This window comes from Mytilus californianus, unplaced genomic scaffold (genome assembly GCF_021869535.1).
Source record: "Mytilus californianus isolate M0D057914Y unplaced genomic scaffold, xbMytCali1.0.p SCAF_1, whole genome shotgun sequence".
NCBI classification, from domain to species: Eukaryota; Metazoa; Mollusca; class Bivalvia; order Mytilida; family Mytilidae; genus Mytilus; species Mytilus californianus.
In genome coordinates this window covers 122,732,080-122,745,185 of record NW_026262581.1, presented here as the reverse complement: position 1 = coordinate 122,745,185, position 13,106 = coordinate 122,732,080, and the positions used below count along the sequence as shown (strand labels likewise).

Genomic DNA, 13,106 nt, shown 5'->3' with positions numbered 1-13,106 from the left:
GAGCTAATATACGTGGGAATTTCAATATTAAAAACGATACACAAAAAGGCTGAGCCAAGAATTTTTTGAAAATGCAAGAAAATCGAGGATGTATGTGTTGATTTAAACCACACATTTTTAGCATGAAATTTCACTGTGTAATAGTCCTGCATTTACTTTAGTTGATCCTGAGACTTCTATAACAAATGTGTTATAGTAGTCTCAGGTTGATAGCGATACCGAATTAACCCTAACCCTAAAAGTTAATCAATATGACAATAATAGATTAGGCTAATACCAACCCTTGGATGCACATTATAGATCTAGCCCTAAAACCTAACCCTGAAGTACAAGGTCCCCTTAAGTGTAAGAGTCCCAGTACTTGGGTTTTATGATCAGTTTACCCACAGGAATCGGAAATTCTATCAATAAAGTTCTGTAAATAATAAAGTCGACTATCAATAGAGCTTCTCGTAGAGAAGCAAGAAGCTCTATTGATAGTCAACTTTATTATTTACAGAATTTTATTGATAGAATTTCCGATTCCTGTGGTTTACCATAGCCCTGTTGACATGGGGTAACTATCAAATGTGGGGGAATCGCATCAAAAGATGTTGTTGAATCAAAAGTACACCTTTTTTGGCTAATGACTGTTTATTGAATTGGCCAATAAGATCAAAAGAAGACCACCTGAAACTTCAAGAAGACCTCAAACATCTAGAATCATGGGTGAAGAAGTGGGGCATCATACTTCTCAAACTAGACAAGCAGTACTAAAATAAACGTACCTTGGAACAGAGACATATATACACATATGTCTCTGCTTGGAATTATGATTTCAGAAGATTTTTAAAATGGAACACCCACAATAATAATATCTGCAACATGGCCAACATTAGGCTTTCTCCGTAGAAATTTACGACTGTGTTCATCATCTTGCAGGAAAAACACCTACATTTCACTTGTGAGATTGACTCAAGTATGGACCAATGGATTGTAATTGAGGACCCTTACATGAAAGATCACATAAAAAAATGGACTGAACGAATACAACAAAGGGGTGTCAGCTTCATCAGCAGAAATAAACTCAAGAGAAGAAGGGACTATTCGATTACTGGGTAATCTGGAACTCCAGACACTCCGGAACATAGGAGAGAGCTAAGACTGACATTCCTCTTCAAAATAGCTGGGGGCTGGTCCAAGCGATTGATCCACCACACTATCTTACTGAAAAAAAAAAGTGACGAATTAGGTCGACAGTTAAATTACATGACTATAAAGTGAACAATTGAGTTCAGAATATACAAACAAACAGTTATAAGTTTATAATAGTGCCGTAAAACTATTGATACAAACAGTGAAATTAACAAGCAATCACTTTTTCCTAGAACTATTATTGAGTGGTACCAGCTGGAAGAACACCGAAGTTGTGGCTAAAAGCCCAATGCCTTCAAATGGGCCTTCAAAATTCAGTAAGCTACATGTGCTCTTATTTCTGTTATTTATATACCAAAGCTTTTGTGAACTACAACATATTTTTCACAGACAGATATTTGCTTTGTGACTACAAATTTTTCCAGGAAAATGCACTAATTGAAAGATTGTGTATAGACCTTAAAACTCTATTTGGGAACCTGCTACACTTAACTTGAGAATTTGCAACAATCACTTTTCTTTTCTCCTTTTTCAGCTCACCTGGTCGAAAAGCCTAATTGTACATGTTGTACGTTTTCTTGCAATATAGGTTAATTAAATTCTCTTTCAATAAAAGTAACTCGAATGAAGTTCTTTTTTAGACCTTTTTCTCCTGTTTGTGAGTTTACATTGTCAGTGAATTTATATAATATTTATTGATGTGTATAAAATTGACATAATTTTAAATATTTGTAGATAAATCCTTGTCTGCAGATGCATTGACTTCCCTGAAGACTATGGCAAGTGATTCTAAGAAGAGAGGTTTCATAGTAAAGGTAAGGTTGGAAAATTTTACATTTAATTTCTTTATATTTCATTGATGAGATGAATAAAGATTGACCTAATTCATGTTAATTGTTAAGTTTCTACTTATCCTGCTGCCTAACTTAGGAGATGATGAGGATATACACATGAGGAAGTAAGCCGATATTGTACTATCTTATATAGGATTCATAAAAAATGTTATCTGGCAACCTGAAATAATATTCGGTAAAAATGAAATCTGCTTTCCAAATATTAACAATGATTTACTGACTTAGATAATTTATTTTGACTCATGCAAAGTTGTTCTGAGCACTTTTTGAAGATCATCAGTAAATTGTTTATAATATACATTGTACATGTTATGTACTGTAGGTTTATTTTTTTTTAAATTTTGTCGAAAGGTAGCGGTCTCATTGAGAGTATTTAGACATTGCAGTCTTATTGCATACCCCACATCTCATTTTATTTACTATGTAAAGGAATCACGATAAATACATAAAAATACCTTTCTTTTGTGAAGGTTTATCTTTGTTTATAAAGCAAACATTGTTCACAAAATCGTTGCAAGGTTATTTCTCCCAGAGAATATTTTGAGTTTTCTTGTAAAATCAGAAAAATTGTCTCTAAAAACCAACTGAAGCCTGGTGATATGAGTAGGAGCAAAGCCTGGTCCACTTGATGTCAGAATAATATGTCTGGGAAGGGTGATATGTCTTGCTGAGGACTGTTACCATGTGAACTGGCCTTTTTAAAAATTTGGCCTAGTGTTTTAGTCTAGTTCAAAGCAGGGTTTATATTCATATCACATGATCATGTTCTCTTTCTGAATATGCATTTCATTTGCCACTGGATTTGAAACAGCAATCTATCCACTCATCCATCCAAAGGAGAGAGAAAAATGCAAAAAAAAACTTAAATGTAATTTTCTTCAGTAAAACTGTATCATATATATGCCCTTATGTTAATTTTCTTTTATATGCTGTTGATGAACCTTTCTTACTGCATTGGTTTCCTTAAGATGATAATTCAATTGCTGTTTCTTGCTATACATAATAACATGTTGTTTCCTTTATTAAATATCATGCTAACAATGTAATTTATTTTTTAGGATGGAACATTTTTAGGAGGACTTGTTGTGGTATTATCTAATCCTGATGTAAAAATTGTCACAACAGCTCTAGAGGTATTAACATATATAATGTTCAATTTAAAGGATATTTTTTAAGATCAACTAAGTGCAGACATAGTGTAATTAGAATTTGCCTGATTATGGTGATAGTGATATACAGTAGTGTCCGGTATCTGATATTTTTTAGGAAATGAGAAACTTCTCAAAATTGATTTGTCAGTGAATCGATTTATATTAAATTTGATACAATTTGTACATAAGCAGAAATACATACGATCAAAGCCTTATGTGGACAGATTTACCGGACTGCATCGTACTACACCATCTGTGACTATATGTAGTGACTGGCCACTGCATATAATGACTGTTTACATAGATTACAATGAAACATCCTGTTTATTCCACAATAACATTTAGGGCTTCCCACTTTAAAAAATCCAAAATCTCAAGTGTTAATACTGTACTATACAGTACCAAGATATAGTGATAGTGGAAATGTGTTATATGCCTAACAATTTTAATATAATATCACATACTTTACAATACAAAAAATTGTATTTTTTAACATTATGTAGTTTTTTTAACAAACGAAAAGATATGTATAATGTTCTAAAAAAGGAGGAAAGAAATGATTTTGTAAATTTTTGTCCCGAACATGTGTTGAATGCTTTTATCTGTTATAACAACTTATTTTATTCATTTCATGTACTTGGTGTTATTCGTTGGATACATGATTTCTGGGATTTCGTGGGCCTTGGTAAACCACAAATAAAATGTTGAACAAAGACCAATTTTCTATAGGATAATCTTGTGTGCAGACTTTGGCAAAACCATGAACCCAAATATCAATGAATGTACAATTTTTCCTCAATCCTCATAAGTGAATATCCATAAAAATAACTGAATCCACAGCACATATAAAAAATTTAAATTATGCAGTAGCAATGATTTTCAGCGTACTATCTACTTGTTATTGCAGACATTAATCCTTCTGGCTGAAGTGTCAGAGTACAGACCAACACTATCAACATTTATTGGTTTGAATGAACAAGTAGAGATCCTACTAAACAGGTAAGTTCACTGTGCAACAATTGTTATGAAGGTTAATAGTTCATTAGAAGGTCATGTAAAGGAGAAGGTGACTGGATCCTATTGAAATGATTAAAAAACAGATTATGTTGATTCATGTTATTTTTAAGACATAAATCTCAGGTTTCAAGGAAGTTCCGTTGTTTTCAGGATTGGGGAAATGAAAGGAAATAAGTATGTCTTGATTTATAAGCATGAAGGTACTATCCATCTATTTCATTTATAGGTCTATGTATGATTAGAAGAGCATATTGGATACAGAGTTGTAAAAAAATTATAAGCAATCTTAAATTTGAATAATAAGTGTTTGTACTAAAAACACTTCTGTTTTATCCTCATCAATTTTTTTGTAGAGAAAATGAAAATATTGCTAACCTTGCAGAAAGATTGTATGATTTATTAACACAGAAACCAGAGAAACATGCACCATTAAAAGATTCATTTAATTCATCAGGAACTAAATCAAGGTAAGAAGATAAAAGTCCTGTCTTTTTGTCCTTCTATCATGGATGGTTCTTTAAAACAGAGGATGTTCATTTCTTAATCTGTTTTCCTACAAGAGATAAATTGTTAAAATTGTTGCAGCATCTACTCTAAAAAGTGAAAGCTGTTTAAATCAAACTTTCTTCAGGTTCCTGAATCAAACTCTTTGGTCTCAACAATTTCACTTTGACTGTTAACAATAATAATTAGGTAAATTTTGTTCCTGGAGAATTGAGAGGTCTTTCCTTTCATAAATTAAACCAAAGGTAAATGAAAAGTGTTGGAATATGCTTTCTTGCAAAGAAACTTTAAGTGATCAAATCAAAACCTCCCCTTTCAAGGTTGGTAAAATTCCAAAACACTACTAAGGCATTTATTATAGTTCAATAGTCAATGACCGCCTTGGTAGTCTCTTGGTAGCGTGTTTGCCTCAATTGCAGGAAGTCATGGGTTTGAACCTCGGCCAGGTCAAACCAAAGACTTTAAAATTGGTATTTGCTGCTTCTCTGCTAAGCACACGGCATTAAGGAGTAAGAGCAAAGACTGGTCAGCTCGGAGTCCGAATAATGAGTCCGGGTAAGGTGACATGTCTTCCTGCAGAATGAACTAGCACTTTAAAATCCGGCTCAGCATCTTGGTCTAGTACAAAGGAGGGTTAATATTCATGTTACATTAACATGTTCTCGTCCAGAATATTAATTTGCCGCTGGAGTTTCTTAGGTCATACTGTGGACTCATTATTATTTATGGGATACCAGTTTTGGTGGATTTGGTAGGTATATGATAGATAACATTTGGTAGGTATATGATAACATTTGGTAGGTTTATGATAACATTTGGTAGGTTTATGATAACATTTGGTAGGTATATGATAAAATTTGGTAGATTTATGATAACATTTGGTAGGTATTTGTAAATGTTCAACAAAGTACACGTTTTCTAAATGCATTTACACAGACTTTAACGAATCCAAGAAATCTAATATCCACAAAAATACAAGTTTTCCTCAATACACGAAAATTTGTATCCATGAAAATAAATGAATACAAAGTAATTAGAAAAATATGCAAGATATTTCAGCCTGTGCACTCCTGCTCAGATGTAGTTAGTCAATTAATAGGAATTGAAGACCTATACCAATATTTTTATTTTTTTTTAAAAAGACAGGAAATAATTGTTTGTGTACATTCTTTTGAAAATAGAAGGATTACTGAATTAGAAGATGCAATTAAATGGAAGCCACTTTTTGTCCTGCCTGTAAGACATAAAGATGCTAAGCACTGGTGTAAAATATTTTTATAAAGCTTTATATTTAAGAAGGAAGAAGACCTGGATACTTCATTTCTTGTATAATCTTAAGTTGTCTTCTCCATTGTCCTTGACCTCATTTTCATGTTTCAGTGACTGCTTAAAAACTGTATGTTTTTCTTTATCGTATGAATTTCTCACTTATGGGTATTGAGATCCTTGCAAGGTCTACATGTCTGTCAAACACGGTTCACATGGCCATGACCTAATTTCATGGAACTGTGATCAAGGTTAAGTTTTTGTGGTCAGGTCCATATCTCGTATACTATAAGTAATTGGTCAACAAAATTTGGTTTATGAAATGATTGTAAGATGTGCATGCCATTTAGCGAGGTTCAACTAACACTGGTCAAAGTTTAGTTTTATGGGTAATGGCCTTTTCTCAGATACTAGCAAAAGGTAAAATACAAAATGTATATTTGGCATATTGAATGATTATTAGGTTTACATGTTTGTCTTACTTATTTCATCTGACTTTGAACTCATTTTTATGGTTCATGTCTGTTTAATCGGATACTTTTTTAGCAATAGGTTAACCATATTTAGTGTATGTAATGATTGTAAAGTGTACATGTCCATATAATATTTAACTTTGATTTCATTTTAATTTATCATTAATAATGTCAAGTTTATGTGATACTTGTAGTTAAAACCTTTATCTTAAAACTTTCAACAAATTAATATTGGAATACAATCTATATTTCATTACAACAAAAATAAATATCAATGAACTATCAGTCATGAACAAAACTGTGAGAACTAATATGTCGACATATATGTATAATATATCTTTTCAGGCAAGGATCAAGTAAAAACAAAAGTGTAAATGGTGGCAGGACAAAGCATATAATATTACAGATACGAGGACTTGTAGTCAAGGTAAGTAAGGGGTTAAAACTTTATCAAGTGGTCAAGTTAAACGGTGTTATATTCCTTTATGAATTAAAGGAGATAAGGGCTATACATCAATGTGACAGCAACTCAATGAAACTATTAACCCAAAAGGACATCTAGATATTAAATAAAGAGACAAGTTATCAAGGATGCTTGTGTTACATAAAGTGGATCGACATATGATAAGACTTGTAGTCAAAGTTGTTTATTTGTTAGCAGTGAAAAATGAGATAATGAGGACTTTTTGTCAAGGTTGCTTGTTGCAATTCAGTGAATCATCAGATCACAATATGTCAGGGTTAATAGGGAATAATTTGCTATAAAGTGACCTAGCTAAAAGGGAGGCAACCAAACTACTAAAAATTAAGATGTTGCCTTTTATCAAGATTTAAAAGAAATCTTAAACAATTTACAAAATATTTGTCTTTCAGAATGACAAAGATGTTGTAATGAGATTGCTACTGCATGTTAAAGGAGTTGTTAGTATAACCTTTGACCTAAATCAGAAGAGATGTATAATGAGAACAAAACAAGATGTCAAACCAGAGGTAGGATTTCAAAATGAAGTACAAACTGACATCCAAATATCATCAATCATAATTCTTTACCATAAAAATGTAGTTATTAAGAAGTACTTTTGGTCAACTATTATTATTTTGCCTACTGTTGCATCAGTTTTTCAAAGAATTTCAAGAAAATTAAGAGGTGGTCTCCTAAGTCATACTGAAATTAATTTTCATTGTTTGGTGTTCAATTGTAAGACATACTTTTAAGTCATGTCCACTTATAGCAATGCAAATAATGCATGAAATAGTCCAACAAATAGTTTGTCTGCTAACATGCAGACAAGACATAACTTTTACTTACAATTTTATTCATTAATAGTACTGAGAATGTATAATCTGCATCTGAAGAATGATGACTTTGTTGTTAAAGAAATCTAATACATTTTACACTGTATCTATAGAATAATCTATTGAAATTAGATCCCTCCTATATTGACCATAATTTTGAAAAACTAAATTTAAATTTGTAGATTAATATTTATTCTTACTTGTTAAAATAGACTTTAAATGTAAGAATAACATAACTTGTTCAAATTCATTTTGATTTAAATCAGTATATTATAATTATCAATACTTCATGCAAGTATCTTTTTTAACTAAGAACGCAAAAGAGATGGTATAATTATAGGGTCAAAATGACATTAAAACTATATTTATTTAAAAATTTCTACAATAAGTAGAAATAATAAGGGCTTTTCCAGCATTAATTTAATTGGGGTGGGGGGGGGGGGGGGGGTTTGGATAGCACTTTCACTAAAATTTGATGGGTGGTGGTTATTTTAGACAGATAGCAATAGTACTTATATAAAATTATTACTTAAAATTTTATGCATGGGAGGGTTAAATTAAAAGTGCCTTTTCCTTTTGTCTAATAAGAAACATGTGTTTTTGAGTTAGACATTTTTAAGACTGACTTTTTATATAGAGTATTATAAAGCTAGTGTAAATTTCTGTTTCCAGACTTTAGCCCAAGCTGTAGCAAAGTCACAAACCATGACAGCCCAACAAGTGGTTAGAGATGAAAATGGAGAGGAGGTACTGTACTCAATATTATTATTAAATTTATATGAAAGTTGGTCTATGTATATTTTGTTAACAATGAAATTTACACATTTTACATTCAAAACTGATTAAAAATTTCGATAGAGCTGTTTTAAATTTTATTATTCAGTTTATACAGACAAATTAAGGATCTGTTTAAATCTTGATGCTTCTTATTTTATTGCCTAAAAATTAAAGCCTTATGTTTCCTTTCTGTATTTTCTAGAGGATATGTTCTGGATTGTTAATTTTTTTTATCATATCTTTATTTTGATGTTTCTCTTCTTTAACTCCTTAAAACCCAATACTGTCTCATTTCTGTTTATGAAACTCAGAGCCATATTTGCATTCATTTAGAAAATCTTTCTCTCTCTTGTTAAATTTTTAACTTTTTTGGCAATTCTCGGCTATTGTTTAGAAGGTAGGATAAAAGTGTAAAATGCTGAATTATCTACGTGGCAAGTTTTATCTACCCTCCAAAAAAATGGATTTCCTTATATGTAAAATTTTGTGTTTTTCGGTAGAGTTTTTTATGCCTATATAAAGATTTTACAGTATCAATCTTCATACCCTTTGTCAGTATCTTGTTACTTATAATGTTGTTATAATCATATTTTTTAAGTGTATACAATATTTTTTTACAGAAACTTATAGCATTTGGTTCCAACATGAGAGACGTGGACAAGGAGAATACAACATTGCCAGATTATCTACCAGAGGATGTAGACAGTCCAAAAGCTCACACTAAACCTCTAGCAAGAAATAAAGCTGATAACAAAAGGGAAGGTGGTTGGCTTAGTTCTGCTGCAACTTTCATAACAAATTCATTTTACTGGTGAATTTTGTATAATTTGAACAATCTCAACAGGGCAGCAGTATAAGAACAATGAGTAGGAAATAGAAGTCTTGACTGATTTTATATCTGGAATAGGTGCAAGAAATGCTAGTGTATATTAATTAAAAGATGACAGATGTGTTTCAATATAGATTTATGTATGTCACTATCAAAAACCTATTCAATCATAAATGTACATGTTTTACAGAAGTTTACTGTAAACCCTGCTTAATCATATGAGATGAAAATAAGAATGAAAGATGAAAGTACAGGTTTATTACTAATTTAAAATTTATTAGTCACCTTTTGTTTTCTTTTGCTGTTTTACTGTTACTTTCTTACTCTTCATTTCTTTTTTTCTGTTTCTTTACTCTTATTATAGTTTGATGAATTATTTTAATTGTTTTATTTGTTTTAATTGTACAAAATGAATAAATTTACTTTGTACATTGACATGCTTACTTTTCATTGTTTCTGATTACCAAAAATATTTTATAGAAACACATTTGTTGTTTAATTGATACTTAAATTTTGCATTTGTAAGAAGGTTTCTCTGGTTATTATACCCCCTTAAAGATGAGGGGAATATAGTGGTGCTAACATCCGTCATTTAGTCTGTCTGTCTGTCAAAGGTTTGGTTTTCATATGATTGTTAAAGTACCACATAACCAAATCTTAGGAAATTTAAACACAATGTCATGAACCATAAAATGCTTTAAAAAATTTAATTTTCATAGTTTTGACATTAACCGTTCAAGAGTTATGTCCTTAGTTACTTTAAAAATTGGTATTTTTATTTGGTTTCAGGATGATAATTAAAATACCACATGACCAAATCTTTTGAAATTTGAACACAATATTATTGATGATAGATACAGGTCAAGTTTGATTTTGACAATTACTGATCAAGAGTTAAACCCCATAACTAGTTACCTAAAAATTTTGATTGTTTTTTGTTTGGTTTTCAGGTGATTATGAGGGTTTAATTTACCGGTTTATTCCTGGTGTCATAATTTTAGGGACCATGTATAAGTTACCCCTTAGTAGTGGTATTGTTTATTATTTATTTAAAACTTGATATTACTGGAATCAAAATTTTCTAAAGTTTATAATGAAATAAAAATAAAGTATAATTTTTTAACATAATAAAAACAGTTCTACCTATAGAAGATGAAAACAAAAATTGCCCCATCTCAACATAAAAAACCTGAAATCAGGTCCTGTGTAAACCAATGTAGGCATGATACAAACATATTCCAGATATTCAAAACTGTATGACTTTCATAGGTTTTTACCTAGTCTTTTGAAAATGTCTGGCTTCAGGGTATGTTCTCCTGCAAAAAAGGATGTTTACAGTGTTGTCTCCCCTTAAAACAAGTATATCTATCATTTTTAAGATATCTTGTAAACGTGTATTTTGTTCTCTAATCTTGTGCTTTATCCAATATAAAAATTAAAAAATAATGAATTCAATACTAAGCTACTAAGCAAGCGTGTATTGGTATGTTTACTTACATAGACAGGTATCTTTGACATCCCCATACTTACATAGACAGGTATCTTTGACATCCCAATACTGGCTCAAGAATCACAATGTTTTGTTGTTAAACAGAGTCCCCAGTATTGACAGTGCATTATTTTTTTTAAATTTTATTCCGTACACCTTAATCCATCTTCTCATGCTCCATGTACAAAACAGAAGCAAAAAGGGGAGGTGGGGGGGGTCCACACTGTAAAAAATTTGTTTGGGTCATGAGTTCTAAGGCTTGATATATTAACTAGTTAGTATACTATTCCCAGGGTTTTTTTTTACATTATTTGCATCTATTGTTCTTCAGAAATGCACTTTTAGATTAACTCAGTTCTTGGATGAATGTGTATTTTTGGCATTCCACTATTTTTGTTTTTAATAGTTCTTCATGTTGGTAAAAATAGAAACTCAAATCCACTGGGATCATGTTAGTTACAATATACAGGTTATTCAGAAAATAAAATAAGAGTCTATAGAAAACAACCATGCGGCAAATTAACAAAATATCCAACAACAACACTGCAAAAACAACAAAATTTATAAAAGCCTTTATTAAGATTTGTGCAATGATATTGATAAAAGATAAAATGAAATCGTATTGACAGATATTTCATCACAACAAATGGCCTTTATATACTAAATTGTAAACTATTTCATAATGAAACAATTCAGAACATGTATAAATAATCTTGCATATTAAATAATCTTACATATTTAATATGTAACTGTAGATTTGAGACTATGAAGTACTAGATACAAGGGTTCTAAATTAGCTTTGTAGTGTAGACTCTATAATGATAAAAACATACATTTTTATATAACTATATCAAAGATATAATTTAACCAGGTAAATCATATCTGAGATATGATATTACATGATTGTTTTTATATACCTAAACAAACTTTTAAGATTATTTTAGTGGAAGGGGTAAAACAATTAGCAAGACAAGGACACTGCTATATACAGGCTTATACATATGAAAAAGCAAGTGCAACACCGAATGTAAGCCTTAAATAAAGAAGTCAATGGTATACACACTTTATAGTAAATATAGTATAAAGGATTTTATATGGCAATATAACAATATTTTGTAATTTAATTGATGAGCAGACAAATCCTGACCTCACAATCAACATTTTTTTCTATCCCAAGGTCTCCAGATAAAAGACTGATAGGAGACAAATTCATTCACTGTATAAAATGATGGCTTAAAGTATAAGGCCATTTATTTGCAAACTTTCGTACTACCAAAAACTACAACTTACTTTCTACAAGATAAGTATTGCAGGCATTTCATTCATATCGTGTTTTTTTTCTCGATTTTATCAAGTGAAACTGATTGGTTATATGTATTGCAAGAAAGCTGTTTAGGGACTAGGGACAAAAGGCAAATAAAATTTGAGGCCAATACCAGACTGAGACTCTGTCAGTTTAAGTTTCTTTGTTTATAGTCAAGATTTAGTAATGTTTTCACTTCTTTCAATCTCGTCCGAAGCCACGGTAATATGAATTCCATGGTACACGAATCAACTTATGTACCATTATTGTTAGGAGTGTTATCTAACTACATTTTTTTTCATCTTTAATTTGATTTTTTTTAGCCAAAACGTAAATATGTAAATCATGTGCACACTTGACTGAATCTTGATAAATGGATGGATTGCTGTTTAACGTCCAGTAGCAAATACAACATGCATAAACATTGATGTGGTATGATTATATGAACCCCGCTCTAGACTAGACAAATGCACGCCGAGTCGTATTTTAAATGAGCTGGATCACATAGTTTCAGTCTTCAGGAAATCACCCTACCCGGACACACTATTATGACTCAGAGCCGATCAATATTTGCTCCTACTCTTACTTGCCGCACATAGCAGAGAGGCAGGACATCTCAATTTTCAAGTCTTCGTCTGACGCGATGCCTGTATCGAGAACCAATAAATTAAAAAAAAATAAGTATTTATGACATGCCTTATGACAAAGCGTAATTTATATAATACTGTTAAGTATAAAGTATTAAGTTCACATTGCATTTATTTTGAATGGAGATGTTTTAGGCAGTATGTTTAATGTTGTGTACACTCTTCGAGCAGAAAAAAGTGGCCAACCATATTTGTGTCTCATTTCAAAGTCATTTTCAAACTTAATGTTGGGATATCAATAATTGTTTAAATTAATCGATTTTACTGTTTCTCCATACATATTAAAACGACACACCAACTCGAGGAACCAATTATCTTCTAACATCTAGAAATGCCCTTTGACCCTATTATCCATTGACATTCTCG

At 31.2% G+C, this 13,106-nt stretch overlaps 1 protein-coding gene across 1 annotated transcript; it reads left to right on the top strand.

Moving 5' to 3' along the window:
* The first annotated feature begins 19 nt into the window (after positions 1–19).
* On the top strand, positions 20–9,738 carry LOC127712620 (armadillo repeat-containing protein 1-like). The gene is made up of 9 exons (XM_052219177.1): positions 20–90; positions 1,870–1,949; positions 3,047–3,121; positions 4,047–4,138; positions 4,510–4,623; positions 6,745–6,826; positions 7,273–7,389; positions 8,368–8,442; positions 9,093–9,738. Exons 1-9 carry the CDS (start codon positions 72–74, stop codon positions 9,285–9,287), a joined length of 849 nt encoding a protein of 282 aa, XP_052075137.1. The 5' UTR covers positions 20–71; the 3' UTR covers positions 9,288–9,738.
* The last annotated feature ends 3,368 nt before the right edge of the window (positions 9,739–13,106 follow it).